This window comes from Notolabrus celidotus, chromosome 21 (genome assembly GCF_009762535.1).
Source record: "Notolabrus celidotus isolate fNotCel1 chromosome 21, fNotCel1.pri, whole genome shotgun sequence".
NCBI lineage: Eukaryota > Metazoa > Chordata > Actinopteri > Labriformes > Labridae > Notolabrus > Notolabrus celidotus.
Window position 1 is genome coordinate 18,232,100 of NC_048292.1, and position 21,499 is coordinate 18,253,598.

At 39.6% G+C, this 21,499-nt stretch overlaps 1 protein-coding gene across 2 annotated transcripts in view; it reads right to left on the minus strand.

Moving 5' to 3' along the window:
• The window catches only part of chchd3a (coiled-coil-helix-coiled-coil-helix domain containing 3a), a 112,729-nt gene that overhangs the window by 56,759 nt on the left and 34,471 nt on the right, over positions 1-21,499 (minus strand). For both annotated transcript variants that reach the window (XM_034673131.1, XM_034673132.1), the window contains one exon: positions 17,720-17,900. In XM_034673131.1, coding sequence (XP_034529022.1) covers positions 17,720-17,900 — 181 coding nt within the window. The remainder of the gene's footprint in view (positions 1-17,719; positions 17,901-21,499) is intronic.

The following is a 21,499-nucleotide window of genomic DNA, read 5'->3' on the forward strand; positions in this document are numbered from 1 at the left end:
GAGCACACATATTCAGAGATTCACTGCTTATGATGCACTTTCCTAAACTTGGCTAATTTGATTTGATCGCTAATTTGACAAGCAAATGTGTGACGCATGGAGCTTCCTTGTAGAAGAAGACGACAGAGCCACAGGCAGCAGACAGAACTGTTCTCCCTCTGGGATCTCTTAGCACTGTGAGTAATGACGCGACGACCTGGTGGGTCAAAGGGCTGACCTGTCCAGGACAGGGACCAGAGGCCAAGAGGTGTAGGTGGAGTATGTGGGTGTCTCAATGTTTGGTGTTTGTATCAACTACTGGCTGTTTAAGAGCACATTACAATGAAGTGTTCTCTTTGAGTCTGTAGCTCATTGATTGTGAATGGAGGTCAACAGGGGGCTTGATCTGAACCAGATGGCCTAAATGATGCTGAGACAGCGGTGTCAACCCACCCACACGTTTACATCTCTCTTGGACTTCAGTCCAATTGGTATATTTGGAAAGGATATATAAAGTTGTTTTATATGAGGATATGGTAATCAAAGATTCAAGAGCGACGGGCTCTGGGAGCGAGGGGCTCTGGGAGCGAGGGGCTCTGGAGTACATTTGAAAAGCCAGAAGAGAAAAGATCCGACAGTGAAAACGAATGGGACTAGTAACTCTGCAAAGGTTGAAGTCTTAGTGGAAACATGAAAAATTACTTGTCTTTCTTCTCCCAGTCACTTCAAGCCCCTCAGCCTTTGTTGGAGACACCTCCTCCACCACTCCACTGCCAGCTCCTTCGCTGAGGGACAGCAACAACATCTGCTGGCTCAGGGATTGATTAATTGGCTGATCAGGCGCCCGCGGTGTAAACTGATTGATTGATCATCTTGCGGTGGGAGCTGCCTTTATCTAGAGCCCTGGAGAGCGAAGCTCAGGAGGTCCCAAGTCATCTGTCATGTCCAACACACGAGGGAAGACGAGGGAGAGATGAAGAGCCGTGGGTTCATTACCGAGACATGGGGGGCATGTATGTAGGAAGTCTCGGCAAAGATGGGAACAAGGGGCATGCCGAGAGAACAATGGGAACATGGGGACAATGGGGGATGACAGGAAGGGAGAAGATCTGCAAGTGCTTGTAGAGAGTGAAATATAGATAAAGCACGGCAAAGCAAATGATATACAACAACACAGAGACAACATATAGACCAGTAATCTAACAACTACAAGAGGTAAATTAATTGGACTTTAATGACATTGACAATGGCTTCTTTCCGTGACTTGTTTCAGAATCCTTGTTTGTTCATGGAGGAAAACCTCCACTCATGCATAATTCCCAACTACATCCCTGTTGCGAAGCAAACTTAGAGAGTATGGGACACAGGGAGATAAAATAGGCAGATGAAAACAGGTGTGGGGAACGCTTGTACACATTTAGACATACACATAAACCAAAGGCAGAAAATTCCTTTACCTGACTGCAGAGGACACAGTCAATGACCTGAGAGTGGGAAGAGGCATATTGTTTCTGGACAACAGATGTCCCTAGGGAGCAAAGTGAATGAGGGGAGAGGAGAGGTAGAGCAACATATAGAGGGAAGGGGAAAGGCAGGTAGAAGGGAAGAGGATAGGGGAAGACATGCAGGGAGAAGAAAAGGGACAGCCTGAGGATGTGTTCCTGACCTTGGACCTTCTGGAGAAGTCAAGCTGCATGTGCCTAACTTGTCGTGTCTGCAGGACATTAATCCTTACCTGGATCCGTGTTTTTAAAGACCTTTTTTATGTCAGAGACTGAATCTGTAGGCAATTACAGCTCTGGGTTTACAGTATATCTCTCTGTGCATGTGTGCTCATGCTGTGTATAAATGAATATTCATTCCACTAAACAGCAGGTGGTCGTCCAAGGCCCAATGAAGCTTAGAGGGGGAGCACAGTCCACGTTCAGCTCCTGTCCATCAAGAACATGTCAGCAGGCTTGGGGTCACCTCTACTATACCGACCTCTTTAGCTGAAAACATGCCTTTTCCTCTTTCTTTCATGCCCTACTTAACCACAGTTAGCTGTTCTGAGGACTTACTTTAAAAGCCATGCATAGAAAAGATCAATTTGTTTTCTCCTTTTCCTCTCAGATATCTCTGTTTAAAGCTAACACCATTTCACATATGTGGTTTTAAGGGCTGTTTTGAATTGGTTTGTTTTTAAATTGCAGCCTGTAACATTGTTTGAAAACTGCTTTGAGAATCAATATCTCATTCTCTCTTCTACCTTCCCATACAGCTCTAGTTATTCCCCCATCTTTTATCCCCTCTCCTCTCTCACTGCTTCTACGTCTCACCCACATTTTCTGCTGTTCACGTCCTTTTTGACACCCCTCTCGTCTTCATTTCCTCCAAATGTTTAAGTTCCTTCCATCGTTCAGTCAAAATCTCTACCTCTGGCACCATTAGCTGAACCGACAGTTCGCTTCCATGGAACCTCATTAATACTGCTCTCCTGTCAGAGCCAAGAGAAAGAGCACGGAGAAGGGCCTAGAATGGGACGAGCTCAAAAGGAAATATCTGTCATATTTAACTTTGAATATGTCTACCGTCCTAAGCCACACACACAATGCTTGATTTTCTATTTTTGTGCATCAGTGTCTGGGTAATTAAGTTTGAGCAAAGACACAAGCAAGGGATAAGTAGTAGATGTAACGACAGAAAAATCGAACGACTATTATTGTCAATTACTTGATATTAGCTTGTTTTCTTGTTGACAGAAATGACACCATTAACATTAAAATCAAAAGCATAAAAATGTAACATTTACATCTAGTACAAACACAACTATCCAACCCATCAGTCAAGTTAACATCTATTAGAATCTACAAGCTCTCACTTTGAAAGCTCCAAAAAAGTTTAACAGTTTACTGTCTTAAGTTGCAGTCAACGTTGACAATTCAAAGGTAACAATCTTGTTGCATTAACTTATCGTTAATTGTATCGTAATGGATAAAGAAGACCAATAGTTAGACTTGAAACACTTTCTGAATCCCGGCAAAGGGGGCAGTGCAAACCAATCAAATAATCAGTAATCCAAGGTCCATGTTTAAAGTATATTTTATTTCTTTTTTTTACTTATTTATAATTTATTCTTATCTTTGTATCTTATCTCTTATTTTTATCAATTGCTTGATTTTAACATTTCCTCAAATTCTTTTAATTTAGTCTCTTAATTGTTATAGCTTGTTTGACTTTTATTGTTGTTACCCTTCTGTATTTTACCCTTTTTCATGTTTTTACTCCTTTCATCTGTTTCAATGCTTTTTGCTTTTTTTGCTTTCATCTCCTAAACTTCTTTCACCTTTTTAAATTGCTTTAATATTTTGACCGCTTTGATCTCTTTTAAATGATTTAATCTCTATTTTAGTGCTTAGAATAGCATAGAATAGATATATTTGTCACTGTATAGTGTACAATGAAATTATGAAATAAAAATGAAAATATGTGCGTGTAACACATGCTCGATGACTTTTTAATGATATCTCTTCTTATTGCTTTGATCTCTTTTCAATTTGTTTGATATCTTTGTACTGCTTTCATCTTTTTTACTGCTTTTATCTCATTGCCACTTTGATATCCTTTTAAGGCTTATTCTTTTAGTGTTTATGTGTAAACTTTTGTATATTCTATATGCCTTAACTGTTCTTAGTTCTTACATCTTTCATACTTTGGCTTTAGTTCTTGGTCTAAACTCAAGTTTTTCCAGTTCTTGTTGCTTAGGCTTCTATGTTCTGTGATGTTTTGGTTCTTTTGTTGTTTTGTGTTGGGATTCTTATAATTTATTCAGGTTGCTTGTATGTCACAGCACTTTGTAAACTCTTTTTTTAAAGGTGTATGCATAAATAACTTCATTATCATAATTTGTTTCTGCTTGCTCAACCAAAAATAATACATTGTTTTGACATGGTGAAGCAAAGCACACGTCACAATAAGACGTATACAGTCAGCTTTCTAAGATGTTTAGAAAAAATGAGCATGAATAAATACATAGACTTCCCATTGATTCTGAGGCTGTAAATTGACTGTACAAGCAGACTTGTCAAAAAGCAAGCTTTCTGACACCAGTATCCATCCATCAATCGAAGCTCTGCGTATCCCAGCCCCGCTGCTGGCTGCTCGCAGTGCCAATTAGCTGACAGGGTGAGGGCCTGGTGCAGAGTGCCAGCCACGGGCCCTGCCAATTAGTGTCTGACCTCCCATCTAACCCTAATACTGGCACGGTGTGTGGGCACCTCACCCTGGGCAGGGTTGAGGTACAGATGCTGATATGTAAAGGACGGTTGAGTGGACACTGTCCAAGAGGTGAAAGAGAAGGGCATTACAAAGAAAGGAGGGAGGGTGAAAATAGACGCATGTATGTACAGTATGCTGTCAGTGGGAAACAAAGGGCAGACAAAATATCTGCTTATTCTAGTTCATAATCAATAGTAGACAAACATTTGATTATGCTCTCTCTGGGTCAACAAACATCAAACTCAAAGCATCCAGCTCACAAGCTGAACTCTATAAAACCTACAGGCTGAAAGATTTACACTTCCAAAGAGTGACTCTAAAGATGTGAGAAAACAAAACCATCAAACGACTCATTGTCATGTTGTCAGTTTGTACTTTTCTTGATTTAAAAAAATCCTATTGTTGAGAGTGTTTAGTTTGTAGGGTCCCATCTGAACTTGATAATACACACACTGACACACAATGACTGATTCATTTTCCCTCCAGGCCTATTAGTGTCTGCCTGGAAGATCTGTAATTTTAGCTCCCCCTCTGGGCCAGTCAAAGAAAATGTGAGAAAACTGGAGAGCAGTGCAATTGTTGCAACTAGAGTGCAATTGTTTTTTTCAACTAGGTCTACGTTAGAATCCAGTTGGTGCTGCTTTAGAAAAAACAAAGTGTTGTTTTGTTGCATGCCATAGAACACTTTCAAAAAAAGTATCATGACTGGACAGATTTCTGGTGATAAAGTATTAGAAAACATGCATGTGAAAACTAACTTGATAAATTAAGATGATAGAAAATGATGCATAAGCTTGGACGTTCTCATAAATAATCACATGTAGAGGAGAAATGTATAATATTCTTTATGAAAGGTTTGCAGATGTCATGAGGAGCTTAATATAAATGTCAACAACTCCATTTACCATTATTTTTTTGACTGCAAAATGAGTTATTACTTGTGTCTATCAGCTGCTGTAATAAAGTATGTGACAGGAAACGGGTACAGAGTTGAGGTTGTTTACTGACAGTAGCATTTATTAAAAAATGTCTCTTCAAGATTAAAACCATAAAGCAGGATGTGCCTGTCTTTGTTTCCTCTTGATCAACACATGTTGGAAAGCAAATAAAGTAGGGATGTCCCAATCAGCTTTTTTGGCCCCTGATCCCTAACCATTTTTTTAATATTGAATATTTGCCAATACCGAGTCCCAAACCGATACTTGTGTTTGCCTAGATAATAGTTACACAAAAGGGAAGAGATTAGAGCTGCACGCTGTTTTTTTTTTTCCTTTAACAAAAATAATTCATTAAAAAAATAACTAAAATATGTCTTATGTTTATTCCATTCAACTTAATCCAGCTAGCATTTTTTTAAAACTCATAATCTGTTTTACAAGCTCTGCTGTATGAGACCCACGAAACTGGTGTGCATGTATTACAGTAACGTAAATATTGGGAGTGACAGTTAGATCGAAACACGCCCGATTGCATGCCGCTAGCTACGGAGTGGCATGCCGATATAGAAAACTGAGGCTGCCACAAGTTTAGGGGCGACATGCAGGTATAAAGAACGGCGGATGCTGCTAACCACAAGGTTGCTAACAGACTGTCCTGTGATTTGTTTTTGTTTTCGCCTCTTTGAACCATATGTCCCTGGAGAGTTACCGTAGGGTGCGTAGAGCATATGCTCTGTTCTGTGATGTGTCTGGCGGTGCACACGTGAGTTCTACAATAAAATTTATATCATGGCTTGAGTTCGACATCAATGTCCTATTTCTTATTTTCTGATTATGTATACACGGTTAAGCAAACTCAGAACACCCAATGGCACTCGCGCCTTCAGCTTCAAATTGTGTTCAGTGACAGCAGACGTAAATGATCACAGATCAATAAAAAAACGTCCAGATCGGATCCAATCCAATAGTTGATATCGAGATCGGGACATCCCTAAAATAAAGGTAAATTAAGCTCTTTTGAAATTGGAGGAACAATCTCATTCAGCTTCATTGGCATACTGGTGGTCATGTGTGTTTAAGGTATCTCAAGTTTAGAGTCAAACTCAACCTGTGATCTCTACCACATCTCCCTTATTCTCTTCTGGTACATCTGCAGAGCATACTAATCCAATGGACTGGCAGACTCACATTATCTTCAACCCAGTTACACCAAGCCTGGCAGGGGAAATTGTTACAACAGTTCAGAGAACTGGAGTCAAAGGAAAGGATGCAATCGGTCCTTAGCGAGCTAAGCAAATCAAACCTATATGAAAATAGCAGTATACTTCCTTTGACTTCACTCAAAAGTAAAAGCCAAGAGGACGTTTTTCTTCTCAATCTTTCTCCATTGTGTAGAGAGAAAGAAGAGTAAGTCAAGAGAAAAATAAACTGTTCTTTGCTATTCTTTAAGAAACACCACCAATGGGCGCCAATACAAACCCCAGCAAGTCTCCTTTAATACCTAGGAAATTAAACTGTCGCCTTATTATCAGCCAGGTCCAGTCTGCTGTATCTTAAATGCACCAGCATACAAACTGAAGTACACAGGGTTTTTCCAAAAAAAAGGTAGGACTTATTTTGCTTGAGACTGCAATTTTTCAGGGCAGGAAGAGAGAGAGAGAGAGAGGGGTACCAGGGTGAGCGGAGCAAAGAAGGGCCTGTTGCATTAAAAACGCTAAGCTTTACCCAAAGTCATTTTCAAGGCAGCCAAGCATCAAATGGAACACAGTTTAAGGAAAGAGTAGGTACTGATTTTTCCAGGAGCTCTGACAGGATGGACATGGTGTGTGAGTGAGTGTGTGTGTGTGTGTGTGTGCAGAGAGCAAACAAACATTCTGGCTATGCTGTGTTATCCCTTGCTGTGAAAGCAGAGGTGGGGAAAAATCATGGAAAATCACATTAGCTGCTAGAGATGGTGTGAGTGTGTATAAAAGGGGGATAAGGATGGGAACAGAAGGAGTGTCAAAAGCATTATAAACAACTGCGAGGCTGATGAGTGGAACAAGGCTGTAGATTGAACAGAATGGCTTTTATCTCTATATCTACAGACATTTATTTCACTGTAACATTAAAGTTACTTTACAATTAAGAGTAGAAAACACCTCAGAATAAAAGTGGGCATCAAATTCTGCAATGAAAGTAGTGTGATCTTCAGGAGAGGATCTCCATTTGAAAGAAATCTCCACTCCTATTAGATGATGTGTTGGGCTCCTAGTGTTATTTAGATACCTGATAAAGGATATTGACTGGATGTTGTTTTCAGTCCAACTTGTAACGAAAGACATGGGAACAGATTAGGAATAAGAAGAGTTATGTTTGACGAAGTTCCACTTTATGCTCTTGAAAAGCCATCAGGACAATAACACATATACTGCAGATTTAATAACTATGAATTATCAAGTGAAAACATGCTTTCTTCAAACCGTCAACCACTATGTTATTCAGAAGATGTGAAACTACCTAACAGCTCGAAACGGGTTTTAAGCACGCCAAATGTCACCATGTATGATAATACAAAACAACTCGGAGGCCCGTGCAGCCATCTTTTCCAATCCAACCCTGTTTTTTGGTTAATAATGCAATCAGATATAGTCAGATGAATGTAATGTATGTCAAAAACAAGTCAAAGAGAAATATTCTGTATCATAGTGTTTCATATTGTATCATATGGTTTTGTTTGTTATTATAATGTATTGTATTGTATTTATTTTATGGCATCGTACTGTCCTGGGGAATTGTATCGTATTTAACAGTAGCATATAGTATCTTGATACATAATTTCAGTTGTATTGTTTGGTATTGTATCGTACGATAGTGTATCTTATGATATCGTTTTGTATGGAATTGTAGCGTGACGTGACATAAAACGAGGTGACTTACTGTATATCATACGATATTTTATTGTATTGACATACCGTAACGTAACATTACGTAACGTAACTTAAAGTAATATAATATTACGTAACATAACATGAAGTACTGAAGGTAAACTGATGCTACTTGACGTAGCCTAGCTTAGCTTAGCTTAGCTTAGAGTAGGGCAGCAAAGGGTAATGTAACATAACGCAATGCAACGCAACAAAACAACGCAACGTAACTTAATGTTACGCAAAATTGCGTATCACATTGTATTGTATGAACTCTAATGAAATATACCTGATTCAACCAGGTGGTGTCAAGCATGGCTAACTGTATGGTGTATAATTTCAACAGGAACAATTCCAACTTTAAACATTTCAAACATGCCTGTTTAGAAAACAGTAAGTAGTTCAGTACACTAAAAACTTTTCTTTCATACCCACGTTCCACCACAAAATAATGACCAATCATTTTATTTGAGCTACAGTTGAATAGAGGCCGACTCAAACTCTACTAAAACATAAACATAATCTGTTATATGAAAAGGTTAGGTACATTGATGTCTCTGAAGTAGTGTTGTTTCTTTTTACTGTGGCTGCTTGAACAAGTTCTCTGTGTATGGTTTATGAAAATCAGCCAATACATTACGCAATGAAAAAGTCTCCAGCTTTGTCCCTTGCAGCTCTTATTTTCAAGATTACTTTATTTTGTTCCTAAGCAAGTCTCTTTGACATGATTGCCTACAGTTAAAGCAATATCTGAAAGGAAAAGAAGAAAATTAAACACTTCGGTGGTAGCCTGAGGTCCCAGAACAACACAAAAAAGGTAAATGTAAGAGATGACTGTGGACAAAATCATTGCCGCCAGGTAAACCCCACCCAGGCCACAGTTTTGAGCTCAGAAAGATTGATGACTCTGAGTTTGATTGAAAAGTCTGCCTCAGGGGTTAGAGCCTGTGTGTCTGGGTGAAACGTTGAGGCCGGTGATTGATTGGCCACTGGGCCAGTTTGGATCCGCAGGGGAGCAGAGTTGTTGAAAATCAAAAGAGGGGACGGCGTAAAAGTCTGCGATTTCATTAAAACACAGATGTGCGCACTGACAGATGGATGTAGACTATGAATTAAATAATTACATGACCAGTTTATGCCATGTGCTAGTACATCTCTCTGTCATAACTCATCATTTGTCAGCACATAAAGAGAAGATTTAATCTTTATTGAGCTCATTCATTACAGGCCTTTCTGCTTTTTCCTCAGCTGGTACTCGCTAACAAGAATCACATATTCCTAATTGATTTTGTTAGGAAATTAAGCACTGATTGACCTGTTATCTAACAAAGGGTTTGTTTGTGTTAAATGGGTCCACTAAGTAACTCCATGATGAGGCCATCTTGACCAAATAAAAGCCACCAGTCATTTGTTTCACACCAAACTCAGTATTTCAAACTCATGTAGAATTCATTCAGAATGCCCACATAATCAGAAATCACAATCTTCTTTATCGAGCTGCCAAGTATGTTGAAGACAAAACAATGGAGTGGATAAGTGTTGCAACACTCTTTGTTAGGGTGTGAAATCGACTGGAGTGACCCTTTGTTATTGGCGACCATTGTGATCTGAGATATGAAGCTTTTCTCTTGACAGGCTGGCAAAATGAGCAAAAAGAGTGAAATAACAATAAGAAAAAAAGAACTTTTCAAAAACTACAGATCCTCAAAGACTCATTCAGACGTCAGACGGTAAAACAGCAATTATGCAACCTGTTATTTATCCTTTTAATATCTGATATTAGAACACAAAAATGAGAACACCCCAATGTAAAAAAACAACAACACCCTATTGTAACCCTCTCTGTGTGCGCCCATATTCCCATTCCTCTACGGTGGTTCCCCCTGAGTGGCAGAACATGTGTGAGCGCTGACACTGAACATGTTTCCCCTCAGACAACAGAACCCCAGGAACCCAACAACAGTGACAAAGACAACACACAGCCCAGCCTGCACTGCTGTGAAGTTTCAATTACTACTAGACTTGGTAGCTGGCTGCTGCCAGTCAGCCTGACAGGGGAGTGGAGTGACTGGTGGTGGAAAAGCATGAAGGACAAGCACTCCCAGCAGGGTGGTAGGAACCATCTAAGGCTCCAGCAACACTTGACACCATATAAAAATATACTCAAGAGCATTTAATGACATGTTGAAATGCCAACAAAGGTTTGCTACAAGAATAGATGAGTAAAAATAGTTTGCTATAACATACTTGGAATGTATTCAGAGGTTGGCAAGCTGTTAGTAAGGCCATAATTATTAAGAACAGGGCGTCGATAGTCATTTCGTTGCATATATAGAGAGGGTAGCCTGACAGATATATCAGTCAGCCGACATTATCAGGCCAATATTGGCCTATTTCATGACATATAGATAACATTAGCTAATCATATTTACTTCAGTATTAGATAGTATAACAACCTTCTTTCTTTACTTTTTTTAACATGTCACTTAGTGTAATGTAGAGAACAATGCTTGGAGCACAGGGATCTACATTAGTATTGTGTGGTTTATACATTTTTAAGGTCATACATTTTGTTCAATAAAATGTAATTTTTGAAACAGCATTCATAGTACTTGAGCATGGTCATCAGTCAACAACCCACCAGTATATATAGTCTGTCTACATTATCAGGCCGATATTGGTCCAATGCAGATAGTTGAGATATATATATTAAATAATATGTAATATATTTAATAGTATTTAATTATATGTATTGATATTGGCCTATTGCAAATATATCTGTATCAGTTGAGATATATATAATATGTAATATATTTAATAGTATTTCATGATATTTATTGTTATTGGCCTATTGCAGATATATCTACAGTGGGTCAAAGACGAATAAGGATTTGAAAATTGAAAAAAACCCAAAGTGGCTAAAAATGCCTATTTAGACACTTTCTATCTTTATTAGAGTGTTCTGTATACAGCTCAACAACAGGAATTTGTTTTAAAAATGCAATAAACATTTTTCAGTGAATCACATGATTTTTTCCGTGAAAAATGTCCTTCCTGGGTAACGGAAATGGATTTGAAAATTAATTAAAATATCTATCATTCTTGTCATTTAAAAGTTATTAGATAACTAGAGTTAGAGCACAACAAACAAATATTGCTCAGAAAACAACATTTTTATCACAATTTATGTAATATATACGGACATTTTCACTGAAATGGCGTCATTAGTTCCTGTTCATTACACATTATTCAATGCCAAAAAGAGAAAAATGATGGAAAATGTCTTAAAATGTTTAACAGTAAAGGTAAAAGCTTTGTTATTATATCCTCAACTCAAAAAACATGATTGAGTGGTATATCATGAAAATCTGGGTTAAATTACTTGACTGTGTCATTGTTACCCGGAATGACCAACGCAAGATTTCAGGATCGATTATTATCATTAAAGGCTGTTTCAGGAACATCATTTTTAACAAACATACTGTATTACAAAGAGACTGGCAACTCTTAAAGATTTGAAAAGATGTTTTTTTTTTTTTCATCTTTTAATCTTTAGTTTCATGCAACAATGTAACTTATGCAGAAATGCAACTTCAGATTCAGCTTCAAGAGCGGACTCATTAATAGGTTCTGGCGTGTTGTCTATGAGTTCATTAAGTTGACACATTGCTTAACTAATATATCTAAGCCTTTTGAAAGTTCTTTTCAACTTATCTGCCTTGTCATTTCATTACTAAATTACAATACCATTCTCTCTTTTTCTCAAGATACTCAGCCCTAGCTCCTGGGTCAGCATTCTTCCTGGCCCTGAAAAGTCTCTGCCTCTCTTTATTAGACAGTGGCATCTGGAAGGACAAAACTGAACGTTAAATATCAAAAGCTATACTAAAACCTTATTTGCCTGAACTAGCTCTGCAGGCTTTGCAACTTATTAAAGCATATTATTGGTTCATTGTTGGGCAAAAACTTCATAAAATGTATTTACAAGGCATTAGGTGTAGTACAGAAAACAATGCTCTGAGAACTGCAATCTAATTGGTTGATAAACATTTTTTTTTTCTACATTATATTTTAGGGCGTTTTTTTCCTTTATTGATAGGACAACTGTAGATAGACAGGAAATGTGGGGAGTAGATTAGGGGAAGACATGCAGCAAATGGTTGTGGCCGAGAATCAAACTGGCAACCTGTGCGACGAGGACTATAGCCTCTGTATGTGGGACGCTAAGACCGTTTGGCCACCAGCGCCCCGGTTGAAAACATTTAACGACTAAAGCCCCTGTGAGGAGTTTTTAACTGGTTGTAAAACAGAGTGAAATTTAAACTGATGTCTCTCTGTGACCTACAAAAGCAAACAAGATCAACAGCAACAAGACTGACGATTCCATGTAGTAATTTATAATGCCTGAAACTGCTGCAAAGGGGGGTATGTGTCAGACCACACAATTTACAGCATGTTAAAGAAGCATCCTTTCATCACATCTTCAACAACAAATATCCAAGAGAAGCAGAGTTAAAAGTGTACATCTCTGCTGACGCACGCCAAAATCGCCAAGAGTTGACAGTCACTCACTGCAGCTTTAAATGTTGTTTCACAAAGAAACTTTTTTTTAAAATGCAGCACTCTAGGTCAAGCTCAGAATTATGTTGCATCGGCTATGGTATCAGTATTTGGTGGATTTTACCCTCAACAAGCAGTTTGTTTACAGTTTTTTTAAAATCCCATATATCAGTCAGTCTGTAAGAAGAACATTTAACTCAGGTCAAAATGTGTGAAATAGACATTGTTTTGGACGTAACATTGTGTTTAAGTTACAAGAGAATAGTCAGATCCTCTTATTTCAGCAACTTTTATAAAAAGTAATCACAACATTCTGGTCATTTTATCCTTTGTGGCACATGGCTGGTAAATACAGCTGATATTTGTGTAATTAACAGGAAGTTTGGCTGAAGTTTTCAATTCAACTTACTTTCTTCCAGTTCTTAATGCGGCAAGACTTTGAACTGGAATAGAATAAGACCCAGAATCTATAAGTGTAATCCGAATCAATGAAATCTAAACGTTGCCCAACCCTGGTCCGACCCTATGTCTCAGAGCAATTCTTCAGAGTGGGTGTCACTGTAATTGGTGCAGCATTGGTTGCTGAGTGTTGTGGCCATAAAAGGCAAGCGTGGGGAGGCATAACTGCACCCAGCGTTGCTCTCATTGTGTGTGAAGTAGGAGAGGGGAATGTACGGGGTCCTGCTGCTCACCGTGACCTGTATCTTAATGAGACGGACAAATCAATACCACGCCGGACAAAAGAGCACAAGAACTGCAGCTGCTATAGACAAATGTTTTTATAAGGTGGAATGAACATGAGAGCAGGGTTAAGGTCAATTCACGTTCAATTAAAGTAATTTGAAGTGCAACAACAGAACCTGGATTCTGACTAAATATTTGACCTTTTTTAAGTATGTTTTTCCTTTCCTCAGCTACAGCTTAAGCTTCTTTTTCTGTGCCATTACAAGAAAGCAATGTTTTTATTATTTTCTATAGGTCAACTTGCAGTTTTTGATAGATTTAATTTGCTGTGAAAACACTACTTTAGGGCAATTATAACTATATGGTTGAAGTCCAGCAGGGAATGTTTGTTGAATGACATTCCTGTTTCTCTCCTTGTGTTTTTTTCTGTTCCTGTCTTCTGTCTTTATAAAACCATCAGAATGAAAACAGTCGTCAGAGGTTGGACAGATGGATTGACTGGTGACAGATGCGATGTTTACTCATGTGGGCGACGCTTTCAAAGTTGTTCGCTCTCCACAATATTGGAAAAAACAACATCATTTGGCGTGACACCAAAACTGACGATGGGCTGAGATAAGTCCAGCAGTTTTCAAAACTCTCACTCATGTCAGTGAATAAAAGGAAACCAGCTGATTATCATACGTCACTCAGAAGACATTTTTATTAGCCAACGCAGGATTGTTTAGCCAGAATACATCCTTTATGCTCTCTGCTCTCAAAAGTTAAACACAGGACTTTAAAGCTGTCAAGAGGCTTTTTTTTTTCACAGCTACCAGGAATCTTTATTATAGGGATAAGACATGATTTCCGAATGCTCAAATATCTGTTCACTTATTAAAAATGCGAATATTATCTCATTTTAAAAGTGAAATTTTCATAGTTCACCAGTGCCTGGTTGTAATACTGTATTCCCACCAGACAGTGGCTATGGAGCGTGTTAAAGCTGTTTACTAACCGGATAAGTAACAGAAGAAGAAGAATTCTCACTGCATTCATTAGCAAAAGAAGAAGAAAACATTAAAGACAGTTGCTTGAAATACGTGTGTGGTGGTGTGAGATTCAGAAACAGGGGGGGAATTGCAGAGACTGAGCATAACTTTAAAATGTAAACATACACACCATGCTGCTGCGTCACAGAAACACCAGCATAAAGGTTGGGACAGACGCTGCCAGTACCCACTGCTAGCAGAACCTCATCCAGGTGCTGGGTAATGTGACTGCCACACAAACAGACTGTTAACAGGACAGGTGCCCCATGGACAAGGGCGTCATAGTGGGGGAAAAAGTGGGACTGACTACCAAGGGCCAAAGTGGGGAGGGGGGCCCTTCATGGGCCTGAAATAAAATGTGTTTTGTACCACGCTTTTCTTTTGTTTTGTTATAACTGCAATAAGATCACTAAAATTGTCTGAATAAATAAACAAACATTCAGAATTCCTTTCTGGAATTTCTTTCCAGCTCCGTGAGATGTGCGTCTCATGCCTAAAGTGGACAATATGAATTGTCATATTTTCATAGCATCTAGTGTGTCTGAAACTGATTGAAAGTAAACTGTGGTTTTTAGAGTTTTATTTGACTTCATGAGGTTAGATAATGCCCCCTTGTTGTTATTCAACAAGTCACTTTGCTTCAAATAATCTTGTTTAAAGAGGTGGACAGTCTGAAGGTCAATATTGTGAAGTTACATTTGGAGACATTGTAAATAATAATAATGTTGATATGTAGCTTAGATTTCAGTCAGTTAACAGGATACTTTTAAGCATCTAGTTTTGTTCAATGCAAATAAACCAGTGTTATAGCATCAGTGTTATATTTTGTAGGGTTGGCTGTGGTGATGGGGCCCACTGAGATATCTTTACAGGGGGCCCAGAATTCCTGGCGACGCCCCTGCCCATGGAGTGTTTATGAATAATCGCCCAATAGATGCCAGTGATTATTGAATAGTTTTTTGGTCCTACTTTGTTTCCTATTATTTTTGAATGATACAGGTGCAGCACTTAGCACAAAATTTAACCAAATTAATATAAAACTAATCTATGAACTTAGATTATACAAACAAGCTCACTAATGTGTAAAAGATATAGGAATTACTTCCTCAGGGATGCAGCCTAACAGTGCAGCCTATAGGATAAAACATGAAGCGTGAACAGGTTTAAGGGGATAAAGTCTTAACAAATCACCTTTGAAAGCTCTATCAGCCGCCAGATTATGTGCTTAGTCAGTACAGCAGGCCACAATCTCTCTCTGAAGCTCTTCCTCCATCAACTTATTGACTTAACCCAGCAATCAGAACCAATTTCCCCTCCTGATTACTGATGCTCATGAGCTTTACCACAATGCATATTCTGCTGGGTAACCTACGCAGACAAGGTAATCATGAGAGGCCTAGTTAAAAGCAACAATTTGCACGTCTTACAGGTTGATTATCTCTTAAGGTAAGAGTATAAAGAGCCTGACACACATAAAGAAAGAGATAATAGAGCCAGGTAGGTGAGCAAGAGACACAAACACACACATGCAATACGTTAACATATGTTTTATGTCTCATCAAAGATGTGTTTTATCGCTGTGGGAAGCGCACAAACACAGGGAGAAAAATGACAATAGGTGGGAGACGTCTTGGCGCGAGGCTGCCATTTAAAAAGGAGAAGTCCATTTCCAGTTGAAAAGAAGAGCGACTGTGTGGAAGCGTCTGACTTGACAATTACATGAGTGCTGCGAACAGCGCTGCGCCTTCACTGATAACCCGTCAGATTCTATTAAAATTCTGGCACTCCAAAATAATGTTCAAACTCAGGAAATTATCACACTGACACACATTTTCAGAAGTCTGTGACAAAGATTCGTCTGCTGCTTTAAAGGAAGTAAAGAAACTGGAAATAAATGTGGAAATATCACTAAGACTGTCCCTGAAAAAAATATAAGTTACAGACAAAGGCTGAAACAAAGACTGTGTGACATTGTGCACAGCCACTGCAATGCAGTTATCTGTGGTTTTTAAGCTGCTAATGGCCCTAGGTTAGCCTTGGGGCCACAAGCAAAAGCTTTACAGCGAACAGAGGAGAAGGTTCTTCAAGCACGGGGAGGTGGTACTTAAGAAGCACGCAGGCGATGACATTCAAAAGGGTTCTCCTCTGTGACAGTTCCCGGGACCCACAACCCACAATCCTGCTCTTACAGTACACCACAGATACAAAGCAGGTGTTACTTTCTTGCCCTTCCTCCCATTTTTCAGTCTCCCTACCTTTAAAAAAAAAAAGAAATTAAATTACAGAAACCTACGACTGAGACGGTTTTCTTCACACATGCTGAAGGGAAGAACACATTCCATCATGAGTCCCCCCCTCCCTCGACTCCCTCCCGCGCCATCCCTCTTCTTCGTCTTTCGATTGGATCGCCGTTCCAAATGAGGGATCCCTCGTGCACTTGTCCTGCGGCAAGGAATCACGTCAACGCTCCTCTTCTTCTCCCCCTCTCTCTCAACGAAAATGATTCATTTTTCTATTACGGCGATGAGCGTGTGAAATGAGCTATATAATCAATAGCATAGGTTTGTAAACAGCGGCCGCACTCCGGGGAGAATATGTTTTCTTTCTGAAACAATATACTGCCCGTGTATGTGCGCGCGTGGTAAGGGATGCTCATCTGACAATGTTTACAAGGGCAATTTGCAGGAAATAAAGACACAGGGTTTCATAACACAGGAGGATGAACAGGCAGAGGACAAAAATATCGAGCTGCATGAATTTGATACAGCAAAGAGGCTTGAGTTATTCACTTTTTGTTTGTGTTGAATTATTGTGTGCTTTTGAGAGGTGAATATTGACACGCACAAGACAGATGGAGGAATAACTGTGACGCTCACTGATGCAATATGTGGACAGAATGGGACTTGTCTTCTTGTACAAACTGCTCTCAGTGAACCTGTGCTAGACAAGTCATATAGTTTGAATGTTCAGCTCATATCTGTTAGATACTGTGGTGCAGATTTACCAAGATGAACATTATTCGGAGGAGTTAATCCAAGTATGACCACTAAAATGACCCCAAAATACACTGATTTTGTCTAATTTATTCAAAGTAGCAGACAGTTGGAGTCAGGGTTTAGGCCCAAGAGGATTTTTGGAGATCTTACCATGCAGCATCTGCCCACTGAATTTCAAACATCTAAGAATGAAGTAATAGAAAGGGGCTTAAAGTTTGAAAACTGCAAAAGAGCACTCTTAACTTAAGTTATAAGTCCACATTTTTCACCGGGCCTGGTGCAATGTGCCAACTTACATGGCTTTTAAGGTATGGTGCGAGGCTAGAAAGTCCAACAAAACTCGATAAAGTGAGGTGCAAAAGACTTACAAAGAGTTGAGCGCGCAGCTGCTCGTCTTCAGTGGTGATCCTCTCTCGTAGCACGGCCTGCTGAAGGCTCTCATTGGCCACGGCTCGCTCCACAGACAGAATCCTGCTCACTTCGTCTTGGACCTGAGACTGAGCTTCAGCCTGAACCTGGGCGGCTGACCGGGCCTTCTCCGACTCCAGCCTGTTGAGCATAAGACATTTCATAGGTTTAATACATTTCATTCAATGTTTTCTGTTTATGAACATGCAAAAACACTTCAAATCCTGGTGTTCAGAGTAAAATAATGCACATTGAAATGGTTTGACAAAGTGCCAGGGTGCCAGTTAGGCTTACAGCTAAACAACATTGAAGTCGTGTTTTTTGGTTGTGTGTCAGTATTTTTCTTTTTAAAACAATCGTACAAGAGTTTAAAGAATGAAAGAAAACAACGTATGTGCATCCCAAACATGACAACAAAATGGCAACAACTACAACAGCTCATCAAAAGTGCATATTATGTTCCAAGTAGGAAAAGAATAACAGCAATGGCGGACTACCTAGTTGTGTTTTTGCCGCTGGCTCTACTGAGTACTCCAGACAAAGCTGACAGTTTTCAGGTGTGTGTTCACCATCGTCTTCTTGTTTGTTTGTTTGTACTCACTCCTCTGTTGAAGAAAAGCTTTACGAGCAGGCCATGTGGCTTTCTTCTGTGCTACTTTGTTAAAAAGTTATACTGCCAACTACAGGTCTGGCTTGCATACTGCAGCATTTTCAATAGTTTTTGAGTTGTCTTAAATGCAAAGGAAAGATTTTACGTTTTTCATGGGGTCGTTCTTGTGTCAACAAGGCCTATAGAATGTCAGCCCTGTGATAGACTGTTGACCTGTCCAGGGTGTATTCAAGGACTGTATAATAAATGGACATAGTCTCTGTGACGTCAACCATTTGTTACTGAAGCAGAGTTTTGGAACCTTTCGTTGGAGGTCGCCATATTGGAAATGCCGACTAAATCTAACTTTTGTCAACAAGAGGCAAAGAGACGGACAAAGAGACATCTACAGATCATTCTTCTTTGAATATAGGTGTTGAGCTACAGAACGGATTTAAAGCCTCAAAGGATCAAGATAAATAAAAGAAGAAAAGACAAAATAAACAGAAAACTCTAAATCTGCCATCAGCTTTACTGAGGTGGATCCTTGAACTGCAGGGTTTTTATAAGTTCAACTGTGCCCTTATTTAGGAAAAACTTGTAAGTTTAATATTTTCAAAAATAACGAGTTTTAAAGGGGACATATCACGCTTTTTTCATCAATATATATTGGTCTAAGAGGTCCCCAAAACATGTCTTTAAAGTTTATGCTCAAAAAAACACTTTGAAATCAGATTTTGACATGCCTGAAAAGCCCTCTTCCTCAGTCCTCCTCAGAACACTCTGTTTTCCCTCTGACCACGCCCCCTCCGGAAGTGGATGTGCCTCGGCTCTCCAGCACGTTGATCTAATGTTTACATGTTGGCTGAATATACACGGCTGCTCAGAGATCACGTTACTTCAACCCTCTGAATCTGATCCTGACGGAGAGGCGCCTGCAGCAGGACCTTTCTGAACGATTGGTCATAGATTTAGTGTTTCTTGTTGTTTTATTTATCAGTATGTAGACGTGTGTCTTGGTACACAGCTACGAACATGTAGCTATGTGGCTATGCTAACTAGCGCTAGCACTTATCCATGATAAATAAAAATCATCCACTAGATCTTCAAATCTGCAGACGTGGGGAGTAAAACCGACCTCTGCCAGAAAGGCAGCAGGACCTTTTATGAAGGATTGGTCACAGATTTAGTGTTTCTTGTTGTTTTATTTGTCAGTATGTCGACGTGTGTCTTGGTACACAGCTACAGCTACAGCTATGAACATGTAGCTATGTGGCTATGCCAATTAGCGCTAGCACTTATCCATGACAAATAAAAATCATCCACTAGATCTTCAAATCTGCAGACGTGTGGAGTAAAACCGACCTTTGTGTTTATTAAGACAGCCTACAACTAGCATGCCTCCCTCCTAAGCTCCTTGTTAGCACACATTTGTGCAGGTAATGAAAAACGGAGGAGGGATTCAGTATTATTTTATACAGTCTATGGGCTGAACAAGCTCCGAGCTCTGACTCCGTGACAGACCGGATATTGTTGTTACGTAACAAAATCACGGAAGTCTGAAACGGCTCGTTTCACACACATTTACAGAAAGGTGTAGAAATCAAAACAGGGGCAGAATGGATTTTTATCATTCTCGGGGGGTTTGTAGACATGCCAGGGACACATATTTCAGGTAAAGAACCATTAAAAAGTAAATTTTGCATGATATGTCACCTTTAAAAAATGCACCCCTGTACAGTGTGTGCCGATAGAGAAATTAGCAACAAAGTCAGGTTTTTTTCACCAGGCTGTAGACATTTGCTGTTGCAACAGTCTTTTTTGAATGGGTGTGTATGTGGTTTCTTGCGTTTCTGCAGCCAGCCTCAAGCGGACGCTCTGTGAACTGCAGTTTTTGACACTTCCGCACTGGCTTCATATTTTAAGACCAGAGACTGACGCCTCTTGCCCAATGACAGCTGGGACTGCCTCAGGCCCCCGGGACCCTGATTGGGATAAGTGGTACAGGTAATGGATGCATAATGGCCCTTATTTGCACAAAAAAGACAATCCCCCATCTGTGGCTTTATATCGAAAAGCTCATAGTATACAATGTGATAGTCTTGTTAAACACAGATAGCAAACCGCTTCACAGATATTATTTCTTTAAACATGTTATTTGTCAACTATCTAAGAACCTTTAATGTTTAATGTTTAATGTTTAAACCACGGCCCACCTTTTGGATGCTGTACTGCTGCATTGCCTGCTGCAGTGCTAAGAGAGTCTCCCATAAGAATTAAAAGGTCACACATGTGATTACAGTGCTAATGAAGCATAGATAGTCCAATTCACCTGTTTATTGATTTTCATCCTTAATGTCAGAGTCATCCATATACATGTCCTTGCTGTTCTGCAGCTAACACAGAGGGGGCAACATGGAGGAGTCATACTTCATCAGCAGTGGCAGAAAAGTTGAACTCTGATGTTTCACAGAGAGTTAACAACTGTCAGACAGTTTAAATCAATTCACATCATTTCCAAATGATTTACACTGAAGAGTGATTCAACTATTAATATGGAACAGGCGCAACCATCGCCCTAAAACTACACTCATCAATTCAACAAAGCAGTGATATGGACAGAGGCAGAACGCTCTCCGCAGACAGGAGACCACCGTTTGAACCCTGTCACTGGGTTCTCGTTGTTGCCTAGCAACGCACTCCCTACTCCCTGCGACAGTGTGCCTGATTGGAGTAGAGGAGGAACGTCCCTGAATCCCTGAAAGTCTTCCTCTGCTAGGAATCAAACAGTAGCAGCGAGGTAAAATAAACACAGAGCAGGGAAGAGAGCGGGCGGCTGAGTGAAATATGACAGACTGAATGAAGATGGAGAGGATCTTAATAAAGTTCTGCCTGAGAAAGACCCAAAGACAGCTCTGACAGACAGCCGCGATGAGAGGGAGGCTCTCACTCTCAGTGGAGAGTTATGGTGAATGTTGACTGTTTTGTGACCTGTTTCACAGATAAGAAAGCAGTTTGGTTCAAAGTTCCTCCACATTTAAACTCACTACTCCCTCTTGTCGCTCTCGTTTACCAAGGTTTGAACGACAGTGAAACAAATAAATCTTAATTCTCTTAGTAAGCAGCAGATTTACCAAAGAGCTGACAATGT